Raw genomic sequence first — 25,287 nt, forward strand, 5'->3', positions numbered from 1 at the left:
CAGGACAACATGACATGAAGATATCAGATACTCTACTAGTAAGGTAAAACAATCAATCAAGCTGAACCATGGGACACCATCCATGTGAGACATCCAATGTCGTACCTGTAAAGTGGTGTTAGAAGTCAGAAACCAATGATAGCGCAGAGAGTGTGTCACACCTACCACATGAATGTGATCCACCCTGTCCCTGAGGAAGATGACTAGAAGGGACAGACCAACCATGTGTGTTGAAAACGATCCTCATACATCCCAGCCCAAGGTCTGTATCATCTAGCCTCTTCTCAGCAGCTTCCACTCGGAATTTCAGCAGGCTTGTGAATGCCTCGTTTTCCTGCACTACACAATCTGCGAGTATTTTTTGGGCCCAGTAAACATCGTGCTTGGCTCTCATGAGATTCATCATGATCTTCACCTCGGATTCAGTTGGTGGCTGGACAGATTATATCGAAAATAAAATGTAAATTGCATGAGAATGATGGATGTCATATTAGGACGACTCACCATAGCATTCACAGCGTCAAGAACTTCATATAGGTTGCGTATACCACTACCGTCGTGTTTGTCATCACGATTTTGATCGTGGACGTGAGGGGCAGCGTGAGAGCAGAAAGCGCTTGCTGATAGTGATTGCAAAGTAGCAAGGTTAAACTTGAGTGACAAGGATAACATGATGGAAAGAATGGACTCCCGGAAAATGCTGAATCTGCAAATATGTGTTAAGTATATTGTCTTTCTCTGCAATCATCTTTCTCCATGAGCATGCCGCCAGCTCATTGTCCATTGTGTGGAAAAGAATTCACAGATCACAGTTCCGTTGCTCGTCATATGAGTTAACCACGGTCTGGGTGCAATACATGGCTAGATGAGTTAATCAAATTCAACTCCACCCTCCCACCTAGCGAAGACGGCACCGGCCAACCTCCTGATTCTCACCATGCCAGTGAGCAAGGAGAGAATTCTTACCACGAACAAGAAGAATATTTTGACGGAGGTGGAAACTGGGGCATGGACTGTGAGGTTGAAGTAACTGACTATTTCCCTGAACCCCCTCTAGCCTTTGAGGAGGGCTACACATTCTTGAGCTTGTTTGATGCTGATGAAAACAGTGTCCATCACAAAACGAACCTATATTATCCATTCAGCAGTCGGAGGGAATGGGAGATTGCATCATGGCTTCTGCATTCGGGCCTGAGTATGGGCAAGATAGATTCTTTCCTGTCGCTGGAGATGGTCAGTTTCTAACCTTCCTATGCATTATGATGGCTTGATTTGGGGAGCGCCTAGATAAATGATTTACCTCTGTCGTTCCATTCAGCCAAAGAGTTACGAGGTCGAGCTGAAATGGTGCCGGGCAGTCCACGTTGGAAGTCGCAAGTAATCCCTACATCCCATTCCACCAAGACACCGGTTGTTCTCTACTGGAGGGATCCGCTTGAGTGCATCGCCAGTATTTTCAATCATCCGTTATTTCACGACCATATAGACCTCACCCCTCACAAAGTGTATACCACAGCGCAGAAGCTGTCTCGGGTATATACTGAGTGGATGACAGGGGAACATGCTTGGGACATGCAGGTTCGTATTACGCCCCCCTCGAAGTCATCACCTCATGTATTCTTGAAGTCGGAGCTACCTCGTGGTGCAACTCTCCTCGGCATCATTCTATCCTCAGACAAGACGTGTATCACTGCATTGACAGGTGATTGTGTTGCCCATCTGTTACTTATCAGCCTCGCCAATATTCACATGAATACGCAATTGAAATCATCATCGAACACTTTCCTCCTCACTGCCTTGCTTCTGGTGCCAAAATTCATTCATAGGAAGAAACAGATGAAGGGCATGTTGCAGGATTGGCTCGTTCACCAGTGCTTGGATGTTGTACTAGAACCACTGAAGTTGGCTGCTCGGCTGGGCATCATGGTGTAGATCCAATCAGACGCAGTCACTATTGCTTCACTCCACTTGCTAGTTACATTGCCGATACCCCGGAAGCGATGATGCTCACATGCATTGGTGGAAAGATGTCTCCAGTGACTATGGCCATGTACAAGCAGTTTGGGGATGCCTTTTGACACGAACCCAGGACCAAATCAACAACTCTTGCACAGCTGGACATTGTGCACTCACATGCTGACCCACATAACCTTGAGGCATTCTTCCGTGAAGCGCAGAAGTTCCGCCTGAATGGCATTGAGAAACCATTCTGGAGTGACTGGCCACTAGCCAAACCATCCCATTTCTTCACACCTGAATCACTGCACCACCTTCACAAGTAGTTTTACGATCATGACGTCCAATGGATTACCAGCACTGTAGGAGATTCTGAATTAGATTTTCGGTTCTCAATTTTACAGCCCACTACTGGTTACCGGCATTTTCACGGAGGCATATTGAAGCTCAAACAAGTTACCGGTCACTGTCATAGAGACATTCAGTGATCGATCATCGCACTCAGTGTGGATGCAATGCCTCCTGGTATTATGATTTCCGTATGCACACTCATGCACTTCCGTTACCTTGTGCAGTCACCACGCATTGATGACAATGATCTTGCCTGCATCTCGGCTGCATTGGACGAGTTCCATGCGAATAAGCATGTGATCATCACCGCTGGTGTTCGCCGGGGGAAAGGCAATACGGCCATCAACAACTGGCACATACCCAAGCTCAAGCTAATGCAGAACATCGTTCCTAGCATCCGTAGCTCTGGCGTTATAGGACAGTGGTCTGCTGATGCCACCGAACATGCGCACATCATGGAGGTCAAAGACCCTGCAAGATCGACCAACAACAATAATTATGATCCGCAAATATGTCGTTTTCTTGACCGTGCTGATAAGTGCAATAGGTTTGGTCTTGCCACCAGTCTTTTGGACCACAAGCTGAGCGTTGAGGATCTGGAGGTTGTCCGAGAGGAACACAAAGATGAGGACACCTACATTGACGCGGACGTGGACATTGTCCCCATGGATTCTCCGTCCAAGGCTCAACAACCTGATCAGCCACGTCCTGTCACAGACTATTTCACAATCACCAAAATGCTACAGCACAAGGAAGCAGAATTGAAACCCGTCCCACTACACTCTTTCGTTGTTGGCCGCACTGCCCTCCATCTTGCATATGGTCCTTCCATTAGGAATATTAGCGTCGATGAAACTGCCATCATGTTCAACTTACCAGACCTTCGCCCAGTTCTCGCTGATTTTCTTCACCGTGAGGTGACATCTGGACACTGTGTTCATGTGATTGGTGGTCCTAGAAGAGCTGGACCCGATGCTGAACTTCCATTCGATAAGCTTCAAGTGTGGTTCAAAATTTGTTTACAAGAAACGGACTTTCATGATGTCCACAATACCCGCCCAGCTCAGACATTAAACTGTGCACCACCTAGTGGCCCCTGGACTTCAGGCCATTATGACACAGTCATTATCCAGACCAATGCAGAGCAGTCATGGCCTAGCAGTGGTCTTTCAGGTGCGTTATTTCTGTTTCTCATTGCAATATTCACTATATACTAAAGAATGAGCTCCACAGGTCACTCCGTAGCCCAGATCAGGCTTGTCATACGGCCTATTGGCAAACGTGGAACACCATGGTCATGAACAGATCAGTTCATCACTTACATCGAATGATTCAATATCTCGAGCGAACACGATCCAGCTAGTCAGCTACATATGCTAAAAAGATTGAAGCACTCTAATGGCACTCGGATGGGGGACATCATTCCGGTCTCTCAGCTGAGAGCACCTGTCCATCTTGTCCCCCGCTTTGGTGCCACTATGGATATGTGTTTCACTGCCTACAACAGCATGGAGCACACCACCAAATTTTGGCTAAACTATTTTTGGGACAAAAATATATTTTTTGTGCTGTCAGTCTAATTGCGCTGAGTTTGTACCCGATAAGCAACATTTTCATACACGAAAAATACCCACATAGTAGAGATAGTACCATGTTGAATGGCATCTTTGTTTTCTATTGTGCGACAGGACATGGCACCAGCTGGGGAACACAGCAAAACCATAGATTATGGGATGAAGCTCTCATCACTGATGTCGGCACCCATTGTCAATGATGTGCCTACACTGGACAGACTCACCGCTCTCGAGCTCAATTGCTTGGAGATGGTTTGTTTTGCTTATGTCCATGAGCAAAAAGTATCACGAACTTCAAGTCCATATGTACGACCACTCAGGTGCTGTTGTAACACCTCCCATCAATATCAATACCCACCCCAACCATTACTTGATATTTTGTGCCTTGTCTTTGGTAAACTTGAGTGCCTGGGGTACGATCCCTCAATCGTCATCTTCACGAAGACACTGCGACCTGCCCAACTCAAAAGCACGTCAACTTTTCTCTGCCCCAGTATAACCAGATCACATGCACCGGACACGATGGAAGGCATCATAGAGGGCATCTCCCCCCCCCTCCCCAAGACCGAAGATGTCTCTGAGACCACTAGTATGCCCCCCCCCCCCTCCCCCAGATTGATGACACACCTGCGAGCCCCCCCTCCCCCATATCGACGATGCACCTGTGAGCCCCCCCCAAAGCAATCCCGAGATCGGCCCTCCTCAGCAAGATATCCCGGATGATCCTCGTCCTGTGCATCAGCTAAATATCCCTGACGATCCTCTTCATGTTCCAAATCCAAATCCAATCTGCCAAATCCGAGTTTGCAATCACATGTACAACATTCTTGAAGTCATATTTTCTAGTCAGGGGCTTGTAGGTTGTGGTACCGTTTGCTATCTCGCACGGAGGGATGACGAAGAATATATAATCAAAGACTATTGGGTTCTTGGGAGTAAAGATGACACCTTGAATGAGGTCACGATGCTGCAGGCGATGCAAGGTGTCCGCGGTGTGCCGCAACTCGTTGACCGTTGGCTGGTTGAGATTAGGCCTGGGGAGGTTGATGGAACGGGGCTATATCGTTACAAGCTGTTGAATAGCATTCAAAGTGTCATCCGCACACACATTCATTTGGTGTTGAAGCCTCGCGCATGACCTTCACATATGTTCTGGACAAAGGTAGAGTTGCTGGGCGCCATTTGGGACATCATAAAAAGTAAGTATATGTTCAATACCCTCCCACTTTTATATTCAACTGACCCGATATTTCAGTTCAACAGACGGTGGTGGAAGAGAAGGGCATTCTTCATTGCGATTGCAGTCTCAACAATTCAATGATCGAAGACGATGGTGATGGATCCCACAGAACCTTAATTGATTGGGAGTTTACTGTGTTTATTGCTCAAGGTCAAAAATACGCTAGAGGTGGGACAGTGAGTTTTATACTCTCCTGAGCATGTATTCGCATACTGACAACAATGATTAGGGCACATTGCCTTTCATGTCACGGTCGCTCCTGTTCCAGCTCTCCGAGGCTGTCAGCAGTGTTGCAACCCTTGAACACAGCATGAAGTGTGCTTCGAGTTCCCATGTGACTCAAGCCCGCCTTATCATATACCGCTATGAAGATGATCTTGAGTCAGTCTTCTATGTCTTCATATGGATCTGTATTGGATACAGGGGTCCCCTTGGCGTTAAGCGTGTCCTTGACAAAAGCCATGACTGGCTACTGCACAAATGGTCTGCCACCACATTCAAGGCCTGCAACGATGAGAAGACTATGTTCTTTTACCATTCGCATGCGCACAAGTTCAAGGAGCAATTCCACCCCTATTTCAAAAACCTCATCCTGCTCGCGGTGGAATGGTACAAATTGATCAGGAATAAAGGACCATCGAACACAATAACTTTACAGGAGATCCTTGATTTTCTGGACAACCACCTCACCAGACTTCCACAGGAGCTTTCCCCCAAGCTTCTGTTTGCACGGAAGGTCCTCAAAGGACTCCCACTGCCTGATACTTCAAGTTCTCCAGTTGGTGGCGAAAGCTCGAAGCGAAAGTTGTCAGACGGTGATATAGTAGAGATACCCGGGCCAATCACAGTTCATGACGTGACACATGGGGGTCGGATCTGGACGATGGAACCTACACCGCAGCCCAAGTGGAACAGAACTACATAATATGTATTTTTTTTCTCACTTGTATGTCATGATGTGCACGATAGTCAGTACAATCTTTAATCTTGTTGGTCTTGTCCTAGTCAGATTTTACAGTCAGCTGAGTAGATTCCCACACTGTTCAAGTCAGATTGGATGATGTAATTTGGACATGAAGTTTGCAAAGGGTAAAGTCAGAATTGTGCTCTTCTACCCTTGCACATGAGGCGCCTTTCATTCTGACTCACCGTCGCACATGAGGACTTTCTTGACGCTGCCTCTCAGATCACATTGGAGGACTTGAGTCGGTTTTTCGCCATGAGTTCATTATTATCTCATATCTGCCCTCAGCAGCCAGGACTTAAAAGGTGAGTCTTCGTTGATTGTCACTTTGGGAGCTCAATTCATGTTCTTCAGTCATTCCTGATAGCCCGAAGAAAAAGTGTACCAAGCGCAAAGCTGCCAACATTGATCTCAAGGCCGCCAAGCCAAAGAGAACACGGGCTCAGCACTCAGTAGTACCTCCACCCTCGGTCACGGCTTCTACTGTGGATGAATCTCAACAAACTCGACGTTCAGGATGTCTAGGTGCAGGGAAGGGAGACAGGAACATTCAACTAGAGCGATTAGACGCTATCTTGGATGCTCCAGCGCGGACTAGCCAGCCCAAAGGCTCTAACTCTCTTGATTCCAATATTCCTGCAAACCCTGCTGCTTCCGAACTGCCCCACAAGGATTGTGGTAGTTGTTCAAAGGTAGATTTTCTTAATTGTAGTTAACTGTACTAATCATCTAGCAGAAAAAGCAGCCCCCTCCCCCATACAACATTTCGGAGCAACCAATTCTGAACACTATGATGATCAACACTCCAATTCCCAATGCTCCAATTTTCAACACCACAATTCCCAACACCACAATTCCCAACACCACAATTCCCAATGCCAAGATTCCCAGAGCACGGCCGAAGACAAAGGTGAGTTTTCGATCATGGATTATCAATGATTAATTTGTTATTACGCAGACTGTTGCTCCTCCCCTGAGCATGGAGTCGGGGAGCAACAAGCCCACTTTTTTGCAATGTGAAGATGGTGGACGGTTTGGATTTTCTCAGCCCATTGTCCCCCCTGGCACGGAACCTGACCTCCAGATGCTAAATAACTCCTTCATAGCTGCAGCTAAGGAGACACATGTGGCCTCTGATGCCTTGCAACATCACTTTCCTATCATCACTTCTAATCCTTCTGGCAGTTGTCTCGCTAGTGGTGGAGATTTGTCACAACCAGTGTTCTTGAGGATGACTTCGACTACGGCAGCAGACACCCTCTTTTACCAGAATTTGGACCCTACCCTCCGGCCAACCGGACCACAAAGTACAGCATCTGAATGTTCCGACTCTGGCAAGGGTGACAGTTCCGAGTCATCTGACAATGATGACGAAGATGAGCAGATTGGTTGGGGGGCAGTTGGGGGGCATTGTACTAAACATCTTAGCGCTAGCCTCACAATTGGCTATTTTGATGGTATTTGGCACCAGTGCACTTTCCATCCATTCCCTGCTATGCCTAACATCACCCGCACCCGACCCGATGATAACCCGATACCCCGCACCTTAGGACCTGCTACCTTCCCACGCTTCGGACTATCCCTATGTCCAGTCCGTTCCCATGCATCCCCATTGGTGAGTGGTCAGCTATTCTCATGACTGACACTGTAGACAGCGCTATTACATGTGTTTCCCATAGTCCACAGTACCTCATGTCCTTTTACATATTACCTTCGGACTATCCGCTATCTTCGCTTATAGGACTCTGAGTTTCTACATAGCTAGTTATATAAGGACCAAGGGACTCTCACAAATACCTTACCTTTCTGTAGTAGGGAGTTCCCTAATACAATTTGGTCCATGATACCTTGACACCTTGACACCTTGCCCAGTACACCCAGTTACCCGCTCCTTATAGTCCAAACCTCTGCCATTCCTTTATTCTGATCCCTCTCATCTGTTCCCGACAATATCCACTCATTGTCTGTCCCGTACCATTATCACCCGTCAAGTCCGCAGTTCCCGCACATCGGACTACCCGATCTACTTAGGACCCAACATTTTGGACCTTCGGGTTATCTTTTTCTTGACTGACAAGACACTAACCATCATTCTTATATCAGACAGCAGGCCCCTTTAGGGTCGAACTAGCCTTAGGCTAAGCAAGACCCACATAGGTATTTGGTAGGCTTACCTACAGGTAGCTATTTTCCATATACCGTTGTCGGGAATTTATTTTGCACAGCGTCATAGCGCACACCCTGGTAAGTCCTCACCCTCACCATTTGTGATCACACTGACTAGTGCTAGGTTTTTCTGGGGAAGAGCAACCATCCCAACCTCGGGTTGTGTCCCCTCGTCCCCCAGATTTTCAATTTCAATTTTCGTGTGATGAAGATGACCAAATGGCGGAGAAAGCTTTATCTGTTGGCACTGGCTTGAGTGATAGTAGTGCGTCAGCGGATGACAGGATCGCTCCTAAGGTATACGCCCACCAGTTAAATGGAGTGCACTAATTTTTTCCCCTTTCAAGCCGGATGATGTCTTAAACCTTCGCCACCAGAAGAATGGCCATCCCCAGATGCCTAATCCTGAACTCTTGGACCTTTTCCGACGTGCTGAAACAAACACCAGCAACACAAAGGTAAACATGCAGGCAGTCAAAGTTACAGCAAAATCCAAGGTGTCTGAAGGGTCTAATGCTACACAATTAGGTTGGTACGGTCCTCGTTGGAAAAGTTTCCTCGAGGATGCCAAGGTAGAGTGTCGTGCGCAGCAAGCATTAGACAACCCCTTCCCGAAGCTTGAGGATTTGCCGTACACTGTCACTGAATCTCTTTCAGTGTCCCTCATACAATGGCTCAAAAACGGTGGTCAGGTTGAAGCTGGTATGTCGTCATTTCTCTCGAGATATTATGCTAACCAGGGCATTTACTAGACGTGTGGCCCGCTCACAAGTCTGACATGTCAAGGCTGGTGCATATCTCTGTTGTCATGCGCCTCGTGCCTTATATCATTTTTTTTAGTTGTATGATGATTCAGCTACATGGTGTTCCGACCTCAAAAAGATCACTATCGCCATCACACCTTCTGTGTACAGTCTTGTCCCCCCAGCCACCATCCCCGTTCAGGAGCGCGCAGCTTGGGTTCAAAATGCCGCTATGGATTGGCTGGATGATTCCTTGTTTCTTCATGATGGAGTAGACAAGCTGGGGAAGACCAGGAACTTTGCTCACCCTGGGCTTCATGAGGCCACCATACTTTTCCTCCACACCGGGTCTTATTGTATTGCTCGTAGGCGACCAGAGATCTTTCGGAAGGAGATACCATTGACTTGCTTCACTCTTGTCTGCACAACAGTATTTTTTTGATACTGGCACGCTGCTGATCTGCTGACACTTTTTCATAGTTCAATTGCGTCTTCAATGGCCTCATTAAGAACGGAAATGGAAAATCTTTCCTGAACTTCACAGCTAAGAAGTACAAACCTATCTATCTTACAATGTTGCAACTTCTCTGCGAAGTTATGGAGGATCCTTATCATGGTCCCAGGCTGGTGCTGCAGCTTCATGCACGGGCCGAAGCTGGATGGTGAGTCTCGAGATCCGTTTTACGATTTTTGGCGCTGACAATTTTTTGCTCTCTCAAGGGCCAAGTCCTGTAAGCTCGACGGCATTGACCCATCAAAGTGCTGCCACCTCCGCATCCAGCTTGATTGAGCATCGTATTTACCGTGCTTACTTAGTATCCTCATATATCATTTTATATGTTTTGTTCGTCATCATTTTTTGCGTCATGTGATTCAATCTATTGTTGATTGTGCTATTCTAAGACAAAGTCCAGTACAGAAGCTTACAGAAGTCATTTATGCGCGAGTTTGTGAGTATCTGTACAGACACATACAGAGAAAATTTATGCTATTGAAGACCTATTTTGTATGTGCTGGGTGGGTCTGTGAGTGTATGTACAGATGTTGACAAATAAAGGTGCTACTGTAGTGAGCTAGCTAGTAGGGACTAAGCTGTATGTCTGGTGCGCTGTCTAGTTCTGTGCAGGTCTGTCCAGAGTGTGGAAATTTACTGATGTGGGAGTAAAGGAAGCGGTCGTTTTCACATAGAGAATGATACAGCATTCCTCAGATGCGCATGAGATACAAATTGCCCAACACTGTGGAGAAACACGCAAAACCATGAGGAGTTTCTGGTGATCGATTGGGACAGTTGATTTACTGTGAAGAAGTCAATCATCAACAGCGACATTGAATGGCTCATGGATAATGTATGCAATAACCCATTATGTCCTTACCAGAAAGATGTGGTAGGACAAAATGTCATGTGTCCACCAGAAACTATGCCAGAAAGTCAGGACAGCATTGACAAACAAATGTTTAACATGCAAGACCACAAACCGGTGCATTGAAGTATGTGAAGAATTCTACAAAACTGAACAAAGATTAGAGTTATCCCATAATATATCAGGGAATACTCTACACAACCGCAAGTGCAACAGCATGGATAGTAGATGTTCCACTGCAACAAGGAGTAGTCAGATTGTGCGACTTGAACGATCTGGATGTTACATTTTGGGTTAACCAACATCACCAAGGAACATTCATCACTTACAGACAAAGACTCCTAAAAAGTATGACGACGATTCCAAATGCAGAACCGGATCACATATATACTCTGTTCATTGAAAGCACTCACACTGCCCTGCCTCCAAATGTTTTAACAGATAGCATTGTCGGACCAAAAAGAAACATCGCACGACACAAAGGAAATTTGCTGGTAATCAAGAGTAGACGGGAAAACAAGAACAAAGTCTGTAACATGTCGGAAGCAGATATTTCTCTGACAACTTACCTTGTGAAGGTGTGAGTGCAATCTCATAGGATTAAAAAAAACTAACAAACAAAAGTGTATTGGAAGAATTATGCCCGAGTAAAGGATTGGACGATGTGCAAAAGAAGAGGAAAGAAAGAGAATGGAAAAATAGTTGGGATTGAAGGATGATGCATGATGACGAATGATATGTACAATTGGCGTGTGGCATTGGTAGGAAAGATGATGCATCGGATGAGGCAAAAAAGGCATCAAATCAATAGTTGAGAAAATAACGGGTCCAGGGGTGCCCGGAGGGCTGTTCTATTGTGTCAACTCGTACCAGTGGTCGTCTTAACGAGTTTAACGAAGGAGGTTTAGCTTCGTTAACCTGTAAATGAAAAGTTGAACTCCCGTCGTCAAAGTCAAAGTGTGACTTCGGAGTCAGTTGCATCATCGGCTAGCAGAGGATAACTGCATGCAAAACTAATATGAATATCTAAGGCAACGTTTCGTTCTGCATTTCTGCGAGTTGATTGTGGAATGTGACCTCAATTCCAAAACTATGCTCGCAGTGCCTCGCACCGTGTCCAAAAATTCATCAACTCTTTGACCGTGGCTGATTCGGTGTCCAATGGATAGTGAAACAAATTTTCAAGCAATAGCGAGTTGCTATTGTCGTTGTCACCATGATCAGCGCTATTGGCAGCTTCATCATCAACATCCTCGATAAGCTCTCTCACAACGGGACGAAATGAATGGGAATGATGCACTTCCTCGCTGGCCAAGGATATAGCAGTAGTACCATGCGAGGGCTGGCCACTGGTCTCCAAGTCACACTCATCATCCCATGTCAGCAAGTCAGAAGATTGTTGTTGATGTGCTATAATCCTGATTTCTGACTGCCTGCTCCAGTCTTTTCAATTTTGGCCCTTTGGCTATTTATTTTCGTGTTAATTAAATAGTTAAGTACATAACAAGCATGTGCTGAGTGTAGTAGGTCATGCCTTAATTTCCTAACATTGCTAAACTGTGGTTAAACCCCAGTTGAATCAACTTGTACTTGGTGAAGAGAGCACTTGTTTTGAGGGTTTAGGGCAAGCCGGTCCTCCAGCTCAACGCTCGGAGGACCGTGTATATTGTGACAGCAAAAACTGACAGCTCGTACATGGAAGGGAAAACTCGTGTGAACTAATGTACAATACCAGTCGCCGAGAACACTGAAAAATGCAATGAGCCAGGAAACCAGAAAACAAAAGAGAAAAGGGGAGAGACTTGTCTCAACAAAATGCTATAGGGTTATTATGTTTTTTTTTTAATAGTATCAAGAGGCACAAACCACAATTGCGAGATAGACACAAAGTTGAGAAATTGAATATGAGCGGAGACGAGACATAAAGGTGCAGAGCTGTCATGTTTTCGGTCAGTCATGATATCCCAGACCCGTGGATGAGAAGCTGAAGGAGGAAAGGATGTTTGTGGATGTATTTGTGGAATTCATCCGAAGACCAGCATCCCACTGCCTGTATCAGCGCAGGTGCGACGCCAGCAGCCGCCAGAGAAGTAGCTCCTCCAGCGCGCATCGAATGTCCTGAAATAGCTGATCCGAAAAAACAGCGTAAATACCGCATGAACCAGGCCCGAGTTGGAGTGGTGCCCCGTTCAGTCACCCAGATTTGAGGATGATAGCGAAATTTATGATCACGAGCGGACACATACCGGTTGAGAAGTGCCAAAGGGTCAAACTTTGTCCCTTGCTCTGCTAACAGCAAAACCTGGGACCTGACTCCCAAGTTGCTGTTCTTTTGGTAAGGAAGAGTGTATGTCGCGGAATGGAGTGTGATTTTGAGCGTGTGGCGCATAGCCACCTTTCGATAAGACTGATGTTTCAATGTGTCAAGCCATACTAACTCTCCCAAGCGCTGGAGAGTCTTGTATCCAGTTACGAGCATTGCGACGAACATAATGTCGTCATAATTTTGAGATTGCGCAAAGGCATTGATTACGAGTGTGAGGTCGTCAACGGAAAGTGGTTGTTTGCGGGTGATGGGTTTGGAGAGACATTTTTTGCAACCTTTAAGGGTTCGTGTTATGAGTAGTGACTTGCGGACTTCTCGTACACGCGGGAAATGTGGTTCAAGCCGGCTGACAATGCCCGACAAGTAGGTGTCGACGGACCTCAGTTCAATGTGATGTGAGAGCCATACGACAAAAAACGAGAAAGTATCTTCTGTTGGTTCAATCGCGTGATTATGGAGCCGACAAAAGTTCAGATAGGAATTGAGATGTGAATCGTAAGCAGAAGCAGTCGTAGATTCGATAGTGCAGCCTAAAGCAATGGAATGCTCGAGTTGCAAGTGTTCGAGAGTCCAAGCATCCCATTGGGGTTGCTTGGACTGCGTAGCACAAGGAATCATTTTTTCAATGCCCCCAGCGCGTCTTGAGGGGGTTGAAAGTCAAAAATGTGGACATCAGGCATGAGATCTACAACGTGCTCGTTGTTGAACCATGAGAGTGCATCTGCGATGACGTTGTGCTGTCTGGGAATGTGCTGTACGCGAAGATCAACATCATACTTCAGCAGAACATCAACCGTGGAGATAAGCAGAGAGTTATAGATGGGTTTCACATGAAGAGAGTCGAACATGGATACTGTGTTGGCGTTATCGGTGTAGATGAGCATCTTGGAGGGTGTCTCGTCCATATTTGCCAGCGCGTGAATGGCGGAGCACACAGCCAACACCTCAAAAAAGAATATTGTGTCGGTAGGGGCATCGCACGGCAGATAACACTGGCATGCGAACTTGTCGTCCAGAAACCACAAACCCATTCCAACTCCAGACGCATCCGTGTAAGCAACGACGACATCATCCTGAATTGGATCAAAATCCAATGACTTGTAGAAATGTAAGCCGTCAGAAGCTTCAATGTGGTCAGCGAGCCAATGAAGCTCACACAGTAGAGCGTTGTTGACATGAATCATCGCCATCGCTTTTGTCTTCCCTCTGATCTTGTCGTAAAGCACCGACAAACCAGGTTTAAGGAGAGGAAAGACATTGAAGCTCCATTCACTCCAACCTGCGAGCCGCTGAAAATCCCGGAGTGACCAGCGGTGATTTTTCACGGCAAAACGACACAATTCGGTAACGAGCGCAGCCTTCTTATGTGATGGAAGTGAAGTTTTTATGGTGTTTGGATCGACGTCAAATCCAATTACAGTCAAGGGTGCACCATAGACCTGTTTGGCACACTCGTGTGGGAGATTGAGCTCATCCCAGAGCTGTAGAAGGCAAGTCTGTTTTGCGGGGAAATAGCAGTCATATGGGGGGTAGTATAGGACCTGGTCCGCGATCTCAAACGAGAATGAGTTGTCCATGTACGTTTTAAGGGCATCAATAAGAGCTTGATGAATCGTGATCCACGCTACGAGCGACATGAAAGAGATCCAAACTTTTGGTGAACCTCTGCCCCCAAAATTATTGTTACGATCCACGTGACGTTCACCGTGGACCGTTAAAATCTGTTTTACCTGCCACAACGGGTGCATAGGCAAGCATCGAAAAGCCTGTGACACATCAGATTTGAACATTACCAATTCCACGTTAGGATGCTGTTCTCTGAATCGAAGAAGCGAAGCGCCGAGTGAGTGTAGTCCATCAAGTTTCGTACCCTTGATGTCATCTCGATCTATCATGGAATTGAGAGAATAGTCACCCGCTGTGTGATCCACGACCAAACATAGTTTGTCCGAATTTGGTTTAGGCACAGTGTGCATTGGTACACTGTACATTCCGGGGTAAAGGTCAGTGCCAAAGCTTTCCGACACTCGACCCAAGCGAATCTCTTCATGCAACTGATCTTGGATAAATTGGAGCTGCTCGTCAGTCTTTGTACACGTGTGCGAGGAGTTATTGTTGATTGAAGGATAAGACTCATCAGAGGTATCGGCCCAAGGCCAGAAACCTTGACGCAAAGCTCGACAAATGGAGTTGACAAAAGGTTGATTGGGATGGTCTTCGAGAAGCTCTTCAAATTGGCTAATGATAATAGGTGTGACAATGCAAAATAAGTCTGGCCTTCGAGTGATAGTCCAAGCAGTGTCACTGTCAGAGACCTCATTCAGCGGAGGAGAAGGTACAGGCTCAGCGTATTCCGAAGAACAAGCTGTCGGACTGAACGACAAATCACTAGGTGACCAAATAAGGCCCCATCTATGACACGGGCGCTTGAGAGGTCATTCAACTGGACTTGGACTTTGACTCTTCAAAATGTTTTGCTTCAATGTGGCGTCGTGCGCATATACTGCCATCTTGCTCATGCGAGCATACGTGCGCATAGCGACAGGTATTAGAGCTGCGAGAGCATTCTCCACTGTTCCATTTGCGACAAGGCTCACGTCGAGTGAAAGTGGTTTTGTCCCATGCAGCTGCACCAGGTTTTGACTGTTTTTCATCATCATCTTGGTGCCTTCCATCTGAATGGAAATGGGACTCGAAGATATCCGCGAAGGCTGCAAAATCACAGAGTTCGACCCGTCGTGAGTTCGCAGCTCTATTTCTGATGGCCTTGTCATATCTGATAACTCTCTCATGGGATCTCTCATGGCAAAGGTCGAATCTGTCGTTAATATATTCTCCATAGGCAGCGAGCTCATCCTCTCGATGAGGGAACACGAATTTGATGGCTCTGGCAGCTCTATGCCAAGCCACTGACCACTGGGTAGCTGTGGTGATTTTCTTCGACGTTGCTTGTGGGTTCCCGGTATACTTGATCTCAAGGTCCCCAATGGTCTCAGAACATTTGTCAATGGTGCGCGAGGAGGAGATGATTGAATGAACGGCGTCGAGGTTGACACATTTCCCTGAGACGATCTCAGCCCATCCAGCTTTGTGGAATTCCAGGCTGCATTGATGATACATGAGTCTTCATCGCACTTCCTTTGGGTCTTGCGACCAGTTGAGGAGGATGTCATTAGTTCGCGTGAGATTTGCGGAGAGATGTCCTGCTGTACTAGACCGTTCGGCCCGTCCAAGACAGTCAAGGTCGAGCTTGCAACGTTTACGGGTGGGTCCATCTTGCTCAACACTTGGCTCTCGCTGATGTTCAGTCTCTCTAACAACGATGCTTTCTCTCTCTTCTGTGCGACGTGCGGCATCTGGTTCAAACTGACCTCTGTTTCCCTCGAGTCCTCTGGACCATTCTTCAAGCATGTCAAAGTATGGAGCCGTGATAAAAGACTCAGCTTGATCTGTGGCTTCGTCGGTTCCTTCGGAGACAATCTTTGCGATAGATACAAATGCTTCATATTTTGAGATGACGGAGTGTTTGACAATTTGTAGTCTTCGACAACATTGATGCATCTCTCCGCCAAGTCCAATTGGGATACAGGCGTTGTGCCAAAGTTGGTTTGAGTTGTATGCCCTGACATTCCAGGTCCCCTAATTGTAGTTTGTGCTGTTGCGGACGAGGCATCTTGGCTATTTGACACGGAGGTACGACCGAAATTGAATGTGAAACGAGATTTCAATAATTAGCTAAAACAAAACAGGCGCAGAGGGTGCGCAAGCAGGTGTGCTCAAACGCTGAGAGATAGCGAAGACTGACAATTAGGAGTCAGGTTGTCTGGGCTATATACAGCGTTTAGGAGACTCAAAGAGTGAGCATGCATCAGAGGTGACGCGCGTACCAGAACTCGGCCTGAGCCGAGCGTAGGCGTTGATTCAACTTGTTTAAAATATTTTAAAACTCGATGAAAACATTAACCTCAGCAATAGTTAGGGTGTTAAGGTAAATGTGACGACCACTGACTTGTACAGGTCAGTCCCAATCGAACGAAATCAACACAAGCAAACTTTGCACCACCTAGTCGGCTGGGTGTGTGAGCCCCAAAAGTTTCGGTTTATTGCCGGAAAAATAGTGCTTGGTTGTATTTGGTCGCTCTCGCTGTTGGTGTCGATGGGTAGGAGTCCGTGGAGAATGCATAAATTCTACTAATCCTAATTGATGGGATCAGCCCATGATTCTACTATTCTAGGACCCTTTTGTCGGAAATTTCTTATTTGGGTTTCAAGGGGTTGCAAGGGGTTACAATAACCTCAATGTGGGATGCTATTGAAGTTGTTGCAATAAAAGAGTTTTGGGTATAAATTGTTGTCCCAAGCGGGTTGCAAGGGGTTCCAACAAGTGTTTCAAGGCATACAGTGCGTCCCAATTTGGTCTTAATTCCGGTCCAGATTGAAATTGGACTCAATAACAGTCTCAATGTGTCTAAATGTCACATGGTTGCAACCGAGAAGGGAAATTTCCGACATTCGCTCCATGAGCCCACAGCCAACGCGATACTTCAGAACAATGATTGGCAATCGCAAACTTCTTGAGGTTCCGGTGCTTCAGTCTTCAGGAAGCGTCTGTTCACCAGTGCAGATATGGTGGCATCTGGTCGGTATATGACTTTGTAATCGGAAAATAGTTGACGTAACATTAGGATGCAGGGTCCCTGACCAAGTCTGAAGGGAAAACTGTTGCATATCACTACTAAGCTCAAACCGTCCAAGTTATGCAATATCTCGCAACGTAACATTCCAACCTGGAGAATGATCGTGAGCCGAGCAGAACCGAATTTTGGGGTTTTCTCGCATCCGAGCAGGATCATGGAATGATTGTAAGCCTAACCAGGCATCAACTGGGCATATAAGGACCCAGTGCACCGAACTGATTCAAAGACCCATCAGCTTAGGATTCCCAACGATGTTCATTCCGGGCGTTCTAAACTGGCTCACCCTAGCATCTCTAACGCTCAATTCACATAAACATGATGACCCTCTCAAGAAACTTGGAAATTTAACTCCGTACCGTGTAGCCCCTGCTCGCGAAGTCGAGGCAGAGTTACCTGGTGATTGTAGTGTTGATCGAGTGATGCTTGTATGGCCAAGTCACTCCTTGCGAAGCGGGCGCATCTGACGTAGTTGCAGATGCACAGACATGGCTCTCGTGGGCCTGGTGGCAAGGAAGAAACGGACTCGATCGACTCCCTGGTCGACACGCTGAAGAAGCATCACGAGGCTATACGGGATGCTTATCTGCCGGAGAACCTCCGTTTCCTCCAGACTGAGAAGGGATATGAATCACACCTAGATCCAGAAAACCTGTCCATCATTGGGCGTCAGCAGCTCTTCAACCATGGCGTGGAGTGCGCTTGTTCCTCCATTGTTTTATCGAGTTGCACTAATGTGCCGCCTTCTAGATTCGGGTTGAAGTATCCGGACTTCACCACGGAAAGACTACTATCCAGCACTGTACAAAGAGTGATTGACTCCATGTACTTTTTTGCTCAGGGACGTTTTGGTCGCGAAGCCGAGGACAAGGAGCTACTTACAGTTGATGACATGCCCGGTCCAGTGTCTTGGGTCACTCCTTGGGATTCGTGTTCTTACGACTATCAACCCGCATATGAGGTAAGTAACTGGGTTTCTTTAATCCTTGCATAATAACATATAAGCTGCTTAGTTGGTAAAGGACTGGACCGACTCGTACCTCCCTGATATCACTGAGCGCTTGAATGACCTCCTTCCTTATGGCGTTTCCTTGACTGATGATAACACGCACGGAGCTTTGTATGCATGCGCATATGACCTAGCCGCGAGGGATGAGTCACCGTGGTGCGATGTTTTCGATGCGGATGAACTTGCAAATCTCGAGTAAGGCTATTTGAACGTTGTAGCGTCGCGACACTGACATCACACTTAGGTACGAAATGGATCTCTTTATGGTCGCACTTTTCGGATACCTGACACCCAATGATGCTGGACGTGTCATGGGAAGTGTCTTTGTCAACAAACTCATCAACAGGTACGTTCTGACGCAGGTCAAGATAGTTTTTGCAAACCCGTGTGTTAGATTCTCCAACACTGGCGAGGAAGACCAGTCCCTCTATCTCGAATTCGGACATGATGCTAGCATAATCACTACGTTGGCTGCATTGGACCTCAATAGGTACGTTTCTATGCTTACAGTCGAGGACTCCGTTTCATGTATTCATCTACAGAGATGATCCCCCACTGTCCTCACATGGAGTACCCCGGCACCGAAAATTCCGAACATCGTATCAAACTCCCTTTGCTGCCAAAATGATCTGGGAACGTTTCACTTGCAAAGAGTCGTAGGTTTCCCTTCGTTAGAGCTACGATTTGACAACTCATTCGCTGTCAAGATTCGAAGGACCACAAATTCGACTCGTACTCAACGACGAGACATATCCATTGCGAAATTGCGCAGAAACCGAGCAAGATCGCCTATATGGGACTTGCTCACTGGAAGCATTCATAAGTGCCAATAAATTCAGTACCGACATCGAGTTCGGTGATGAAACGTGGCAAGCGGCCTGCAGTGCCCACTCAGAAGGTTTGTACGTCCAAGGATAGTCGCTCGAGGCATAAACATGTACCGCGGTCCTTGAATCACTATCAGTCCTTGGAACATTAGTTCCAGTACAATACCGTTGAATATACAGTATATACTACCTGCTCTATGTAACAATGTCATTACTTTTTATCTTGCTGATGACCGCAAAATTTGATACTCAAAATGAAGAAAGTCAGAAGCACATTAATTAAGGATGAATAGCGCGGACGGTGGTGCAACATTCTCGAGAGTCATTGCACCTGCGCAAATTCTGCACGTAACTTCCTATTTCAAGTCCCTGCAGTCATAGTAGTGTAGTGGGGGCCGTGTGCACCGCAAAGAAGTTTGAGGTTCTTCGCTTAGCAGCCATTATACGCAACGAGCAGTTCTTGCCTTCCACACGACCCTTTTGCACCAATAATTATGTATGGGTTTCTTTCGGTACACCACCAGAGACATTCTGAACAGTTCGTCTCAGATTTAGACAAGGAAAAGACAAAAATGTTTGAGATCTCAACGACTCGCTCCTGTAAATTACGCGTCCTTCCGCCCGAAGGTGATTCCTTGTTACATCTAAAGAGTACGATGGGCAATAAAAACTAACGAAGAACACAACAAGAAGTAACACCATAACAGACATCATGACCAACCCGAATCTTGACCCCAACCAGTGTTTTGTATCATCGCAGCTCGTTGAGGGTTCATTCCCGGAGGGATACCAGGTGGTGGACGAGACGGAGGTGGACCTGAATATGCGGGGGTTTGATAACCAAAGGGTGTCTGAGGAGGGGGTATGTTGAAGCTAGAGCTCGGAGCGCCTGGTCCAAAGCTTGGTGCCCCTATCCCAGGAGCAGGCGTCTGGCCGCCATATGGATTAGGTGTCCGAACGGCTTGACGAATGGACATGTGCCCAGGGGCTGGGTGGGCGGGCGTTCGAGCAGGCGTCCGTGCACCGGCACCAGCGTACGGTGTTTTCCCTCCAGCGGCAGCAGCAGAACCAGCTAGATTTTGAGATTGATGTAGATGCCTGGACAAAGAGTCAGCTGAATAATGACTAGGAAGAAACCGTTCAAGCTTACCTGACTTTGAAAGCGTCACAAAGCTCAGGAACACCAGCTACTGCGGCATCAAATAGACAATAGGATTCGGGCATAACTCGGACAGGCTGTGATACAATTAAGCATGAGATACACCTAAGTAACGATCCTACTTACCCATGTCTGAACGGTGGAGTTCTTGTTAGCAAGGAAGCACAAGTTGAAGTGGCCAGGCTTTCTCCGGTTCAAGGTGAAGCCGTATATACTCTTCGCAGGATTGGCTGCAACGAAGTTTTTCAAAAACAGATCTGGAACAATATTAATACCAGACATTCAGATACAGGGCTCTTAGCTTACGAAGTTCGTCTTCGGAGCCGTGCTTGAATTTCTCGTGAGCCATCAACTCCTCGACTTTACGGGCGGTCGCCTGAACGTGATTAACAATCAACTCATCTAGATCAGCATATTGATGCTTCTCATCGACGACGAGCAGAGTTCCTCCCTGGCCTGTATTAATTTCGGTAACATCTGTGACGGGATTAGAGTGAAGTCGTCTTTCGGTGATGAAAGTACGTACCAATATGCTGATAAAGCTTGTCGTCAACCTTCCAAGTTACTGCGAGGTGATCAACGCCTTTAGAAGATGGACGAATTACTACATCGCCACGCTGTTGCTTGTCAAGGTAGTTCTCAGCCTGGGTGGCGTTGAAGTTGTGGAAATTAGGGTGTTTGACTACTCTCCTCGTCCGGTCAATCTCAGCACGTTTTTTACGAGCCTGCATCTCCAGATCCCGTTCAAACTGTGGAAGGTTCCAGTGATCATCTCGTTTGACAGACCGGAAAAGGGTATCTCCTGCATTAAGATCAGACTGGCGAACAGACACTTTAACGAAGAACTGGTCTGCAGGTAAATCCAGTTTGACATCAACGATAACACCAGGTATGGTTTGTCCTTTCTTGACGACATCCTTGGGGGCCACGTTGCCATCTTCGGTAAGGTACCCGATGTCGATGACGCCCTCAATACCGGAATCCAAACGAATATGAACGAGAGTTTGCTCAAGGCGGGCCACCATAATCGAGACAATGAGACCCATACGGAGTGTGCGAGGGGTCTCTCCACTGAGCATCGTAAGGACATCCCATGGCCCTAGAGAGGGGAAAGAAGCCCTCTGCTCGGAGAACGGTTTCAGCAGCTCCTCCCGAATGACATTCAGCGTGTGACGTTTACGGTCTTCATTCGCTTCATACATGCTGACGGCAAACTCGTCGAGGTTGAGTTCGTTTAACTTTCTTTCGTTGTCACCGTCTTGCATGATGACTGAGACGACGTGAGAAGGATGTTCATCATGAATGTCTTCTTCATCTAACTCCAGGGCATCAGTTGCCATTTTGCGGGCCAATTCATAATCCTCGGGGTGGATACGAGTATCATCAAGGGGATCTTGGACGTCGTCGTCAGCATGGCGATTCTTGGAAAGTTTGACTTCGGGATCTCGCGAGATGCGCAGGAATCCAGCGGCATTAAGGAAAATTTTGGTCGTTAACAATGATGACTTGATGAATTGGTCACGATTAATCAGATTTCCTCCCTATTGACGGTACGTGAGCAACGACTAAATTAAAAAGATTTGGACTGACCATGGCAGAAATCTTCTTGACTAAGACCTGGGCTTTTCGTGGGCCGAGTCCGCAAACGAAGAGCAATAAGTGCTGATAGTAGGAGTCATTGACAGCGCGGTTGATATCAACTCCAACTTTGTTCGTGACATCAACCAAAGTTCGCTCCAGAGCTGAGAGCAACTTCTCCTTGGGGATCTACACACAGGTCAGCATCAGTCTAGAAGGCTGCAAACATTACATACCAGGTGCTGATCTTCATCCTCAAAAGTAATGGCAGTAATGTCGTGTCCAAGCGCGGCGTACTCGTTCAACGGACTCTGAGTATACCGAGCAAGTCCAACACAGTATTTGGCCACAGGTGACAGCGCGCTGAATTCCTCCGCAGCTCGTTTGCTGTGTTGGTACATACGAGCAACTTCGTCACGGACGTACATCACAGGAATGTTGAACGCCTGCTCGTTTACTTCCTTGGGGGCCTCTGGAGATCCCCAACTGTCCGCACCGTTTGCTGTTTGATCCGGATTTGATGGTTCTCCATTGACCAGTGATCTAACCTTTGACGACAACTTGGTCGTGGCCATACTCAAACCACCCACGACAATGACATCTGGACGTCTCCGCTTCAAGAGATCTGTGAACTCGTCCTGATAGTCACGATCAACAAGATTGTCAATTTTGATATGCTCGCGCAGTCTTCCTGCCTCGTCCAGGAAAACAAGGGTAATTGCATCCTTTTGAGGGTCTCCCTTGCCCCAAGACACGGCAAGCACAGACGCAGTGTCACCAGGTTTCATTTCGGGAGTGATATACGGAGCCACGTCAACTCGCTGAGAACGAGTCAATGATAGACCAATAGTAAGTAGTGAAAAGGGCACCTCTCTCAAAACGTTGCCGCAGTGGGCCGCGAGTGTGTCTTCTACTTCCTCTCGAAGCCATTCCCGTGCCCACTTAACACCCACAGGTATGAGGTGTTGTTCAAGAGCCTCTTGGACGACACGTGATCGTTCTTCATTCCAAGCTCGGGCAGTATCACTATAGCTGTCAGACGCGAATGCATCATTAAGTCTACGCTCGAACTTCGACTTTGCCTCGTTCGTAAGGAATGTTGAGACCGTGACCAAAAGTTCAGCTTCTGCCGCAAGGATATGAAGAAACTGAGGCGTGTCCATCATTTGCGTAATACTCTTGTGATGAAGGTACTTGAAATTCTGATGCAGAAAAAGATGAAAGGATGCTCGACCGTGAGTCATGACAGTACTCACAAAGTACGGATGGTGCTCATCAATTTTAGCCGTTCCCCTCTCGGTGGGCAATACAGAGATCAAAGCATCAGTCTTGAAGAGATCTCGCATTGCTTGACGCAACAGAGGATCTTTGCCAAGTTCTGTTGCAAGAATCATCCGAGCACGACGTAGTAACTCTTCAGCGGGCTGTGCCACAGTGGCATCCGGATCTGTAAACTGCTCCGCAAACGCAATGGGATTCAATTCCTGATCATCAACGAAATGCGCGTTCTCTTGCGCAACGAAGTTGTACACCACCTCGTGTGGTTTGATTCCGAAGCCCTGTAATACGGCAGAACATGAACGTGTGGATATGACTCAGAAAAGTGATGGCATACATCAGCAAGTTTGGAAACTATACTCTTCTTCGCTACCTCGTACGCAGATATGCGACTAGGAGCCTTCCGCTTTCTTGTTTCCGTTTGATCCTCATCGTCGTGGAACTGAAAGTCAAAGGCATCCTGCTTCTTGTGTTTATACTTCATGGTCAACCATTCGGTCGCATCAGTGACAACCTCTACACTGTCGATTTTTGGCCTGATGGTCTGCTCAAAATACTCGTCCTCGACATTCAGGCGTGTATAGGACAAGGCCAAGGCATTCCTCCTTTGAGCTAAAGATCGGTATTTCTGGCCAAGTGAGTATATGCGCCAGAGTTCAGCAAGGCTAATGAGCTGTACTCGAGTGCGCATTTCTTGAGGGTTGAAATACGAGATGTAGTCCCGCTTGTGAGTCCAAATATATGGAACCTCAAACTCCTGGACGAAGAGAAAGCGAAGAGCATACGTCACGGCCATGACCAAAGGCTCGCGATACATGTTGTACGGGCCATCCGGACTAAAGAAGTCTCTTGTCTTCCGAGGGGATAACCGGACAGTAACCCACATTGCCGCATCGTCCAAATCAGCTTCGGTGAGATTTTGGTGAAGGGATAGCGTGGATGATTGAGAAAGTGACGAAGTTGCTAATTGCATGCGCTCCGGTATGTCTTGGGCCCGAATAAGATCATCATCCTCGGTCAACATACGCGCCCGTATCTCTGATGGTTCGAATACCTAATGAAGGAGAGTAGATGTATGCCATGAGGAGGAGTTAGTGAAAAATATACATACGTCTTGATATCTCATCTCTGGCTTGAGACGCTCTTCCTCGAAATCCATTTCATCGTCACCCAACAAGGCCCAATCGTAGTCATGACCGTCTCCAAAGACACCATGTATCTCATCCCATGCCCTGCATCCGCATCCTTGTCAATAATGTGATCAAAGGGATCGATATTCGACTTACATGTCGTCGATACCAGCTAGCTCAGGACGAGAGCCAAGAGCTCTCCGCCTCTCCCTCTCTCGCTTTTTCCTCTCTCTTCTTCGTTCCTCACGTTCCTGCTCATCCATGGCACCAGCACCCTCGTCTTCATCTTCATAGTCGATGAAATCGTCCATGTCTTCCTCGTCCTCACGTCCACCTCCAGCGCGTTCATCATCCCAAATGCGTTGAATATCCTGGACTTGCGGGAGGTCCTCGTCATCTAAGTCGTCTTCTGACGATTCCACAATTGGCTTGCGTTTAGAGGTCGATGGAGCGGGTGGGGAACCGCCTTCTGGTCCGCGTCGCAAACGGGTCAGTCGATTCCTGAATGAGGTGCCTGTGTTTTCCTCCAGCAGTTCAAGGTCATCATCTTCCAAGGCTTCTTCGTCGTCTGAGAAAACACTTAGGACAATTTATTAGTAAACCTAATTCATATGCTTACCGCGCCTCCGATGTCTCCTCTTGCGTCGCTTCTTTCGTCTATGCCTCGCCTCTTCATCGTCTTCCTCCTCATCCTCATCTTCATCTACAATGAAGCCTTCCCTGATTCTCCTTGCCTCTTCCTCATCTTCCTCCGCTTCCTCAGAGCTATCGTCCGAGATGGCCTGGGGGTCTGCCATAGTGGCATCCCCGTCTTCTTCGTGCACAGAGGCCATTGCCTCATCTTCCTCGACGACATGGTCAACAACGTCTGCTGAAGGCGAGGACATGATGGTTCACGAGCAAGACCGTTGTTTGTGCTGAATTTACG

The 25,287-nt window shown here is 47.1% G+C and overlaps 6 protein-coding genes across 6 annotated transcripts; 4 read left to right on the forward strand and 2 right to left on the reverse strand.

The window, feature by feature from the left end:
* Positions 1 to 52: 52 nt before the first annotated feature.
* Positions 53 to 672, reverse strand: DEU56DRAFT_750355 (uncharacterized protein; the record flags this gene model as incomplete). Its single annotated transcript, XM_041349532.1, has 3 exons — positions 53 to 105; positions 166 to 433; positions 505 to 672. 3 exons carry the CDS (start codon positions 670 to 672, stop codon positions 53 to 55), a joined length of 489 nt encoding a protein of 162 aa, XP_041215637.1.
* A 336-nt stretch (positions 673 to 1,008) lies between these two features.
* Positions 1,009 to 3,887, forward strand: DEU56DRAFT_867258 (uncharacterized protein; the record flags this gene model as incomplete). The annotated part of the gene is made up of 7 exons (XM_041355419.1): positions 1,009 to 1,233; positions 1,288 to 1,578; positions 1,627 to 1,928; positions 2,090 to 2,278; positions 2,315 to 2,440; positions 2,462 to 3,480; positions 3,667 to 3,887. 7 exons carry the CDS (start codon positions 1,009 to 1,011, stop codon positions 3,885 to 3,887), a joined length of 2,373 nt encoding a protein of 790 aa, XP_041215638.1.
* A 1,141-nt stretch (positions 3,888 to 5,028) lies between these two features.
* On the forward strand, positions 5,029 to 6,046 carry DEU56DRAFT_905854 (uncharacterized protein; the record flags this gene model as incomplete). The annotated part of the gene is made up of 3 exons (XM_041356766.1): positions 5,029 to 5,080; positions 5,137 to 5,297; positions 5,351 to 6,046. The coding sequence occupies 3 exons, from the start codon at positions 5,029 to 5,031 to the stop codon at positions 6,044 to 6,046; spliced, it is 909 nt and encodes a 302-aa protein (XP_041215639.1).
* A 294-nt stretch (positions 6,047 to 6,340) lies between these two features.
* On the forward strand, positions 6,341 to 9,784 carry DEU56DRAFT_905855 (uncharacterized protein; the record flags this gene model as incomplete). Its single annotated transcript, XM_041356767.1, has 11 exons — positions 6,341 to 6,390; positions 6,453 to 6,777; positions 6,822 to 6,995; positions 7,044 to 7,700; positions 8,311 to 8,329; positions 8,376 to 8,548; positions 8,599 to 8,953; positions 9,004 to 9,041; positions 9,092 to 9,424; positions 9,475 to 9,656; positions 9,715 to 9,784. 11 exons carry the CDS (start codon positions 6,341 to 6,343, stop codon positions 9,782 to 9,784), a joined length of 2,376 nt encoding a protein of 791 aa, XP_041215640.1.
* Positions 9,785 to 17,700: 7,916 nt separating this feature from the next.
* DEU56DRAFT_763421 (histidine phosphatase superfamily) lies at positions 17,701 to 19,425 on the forward strand. The gene is given in 9 exon segments (XM_041350814.1): positions 17,701 to 17,806; positions 17,857 to 18,074; positions 18,129 to 18,339; positions 18,392 to 18,582; positions 18,632 to 18,733; positions 18,782 to 18,877; positions 18,930 to 19,043; positions 19,095 to 19,392; positions 19,404 to 19,425. 8 exon segments carry the CDS (start codon positions 17,801 to 17,803, stop codon positions 19,303 to 19,305), a joined length of 1,149 nt encoding a protein of 382 aa, XP_041215641.1. The 5' UTR covers positions 17,701 to 17,800; the 3' UTR covers positions 19,306 to 19,392; positions 19,404 to 19,425.
* A 935-nt stretch (positions 19,426 to 20,360) lies between these two features.
* Positions 20,361 to 25,156, reverse strand: DEU56DRAFT_722416 (SH2 domain-containing protein; the record flags this gene model as incomplete). Its single annotated transcript, XM_041347728.1, has 12 exons — positions 20,361 to 20,450; positions 20,500 to 20,630; positions 20,680 to 20,850; positions 20,900 to 21,914; positions 21,964 to 22,140; positions 22,188 to 22,772; positions 22,821 to 23,153; positions 23,208 to 23,510; positions 23,567 to 24,283; positions 24,341 to 24,461; positions 24,516 to 24,927; positions 24,979 to 25,156. 12 exons carry the CDS (start codon positions 25,154 to 25,156, stop codon positions 20,361 to 20,363), a joined length of 4,233 nt encoding a protein of 1,410 aa, XP_041215642.1.
* Between the last annotated feature and the right edge of the window lie 131 nt (positions 25,157 to 25,287).

Source organism: Suillus clintonianus (genome assembly GCF_016758775.1).
Source record: "Suillus clintonianus strain FC179 chromosome Unknown DEU56scaffold_1, whole genome shotgun sequence".
NCBI classification, from domain to species: domain Eukaryota; kingdom Fungi; phylum Basidiomycota; class Agaricomycetes; order Boletales; family Suillaceae; genus Suillus; species Suillus clintonianus.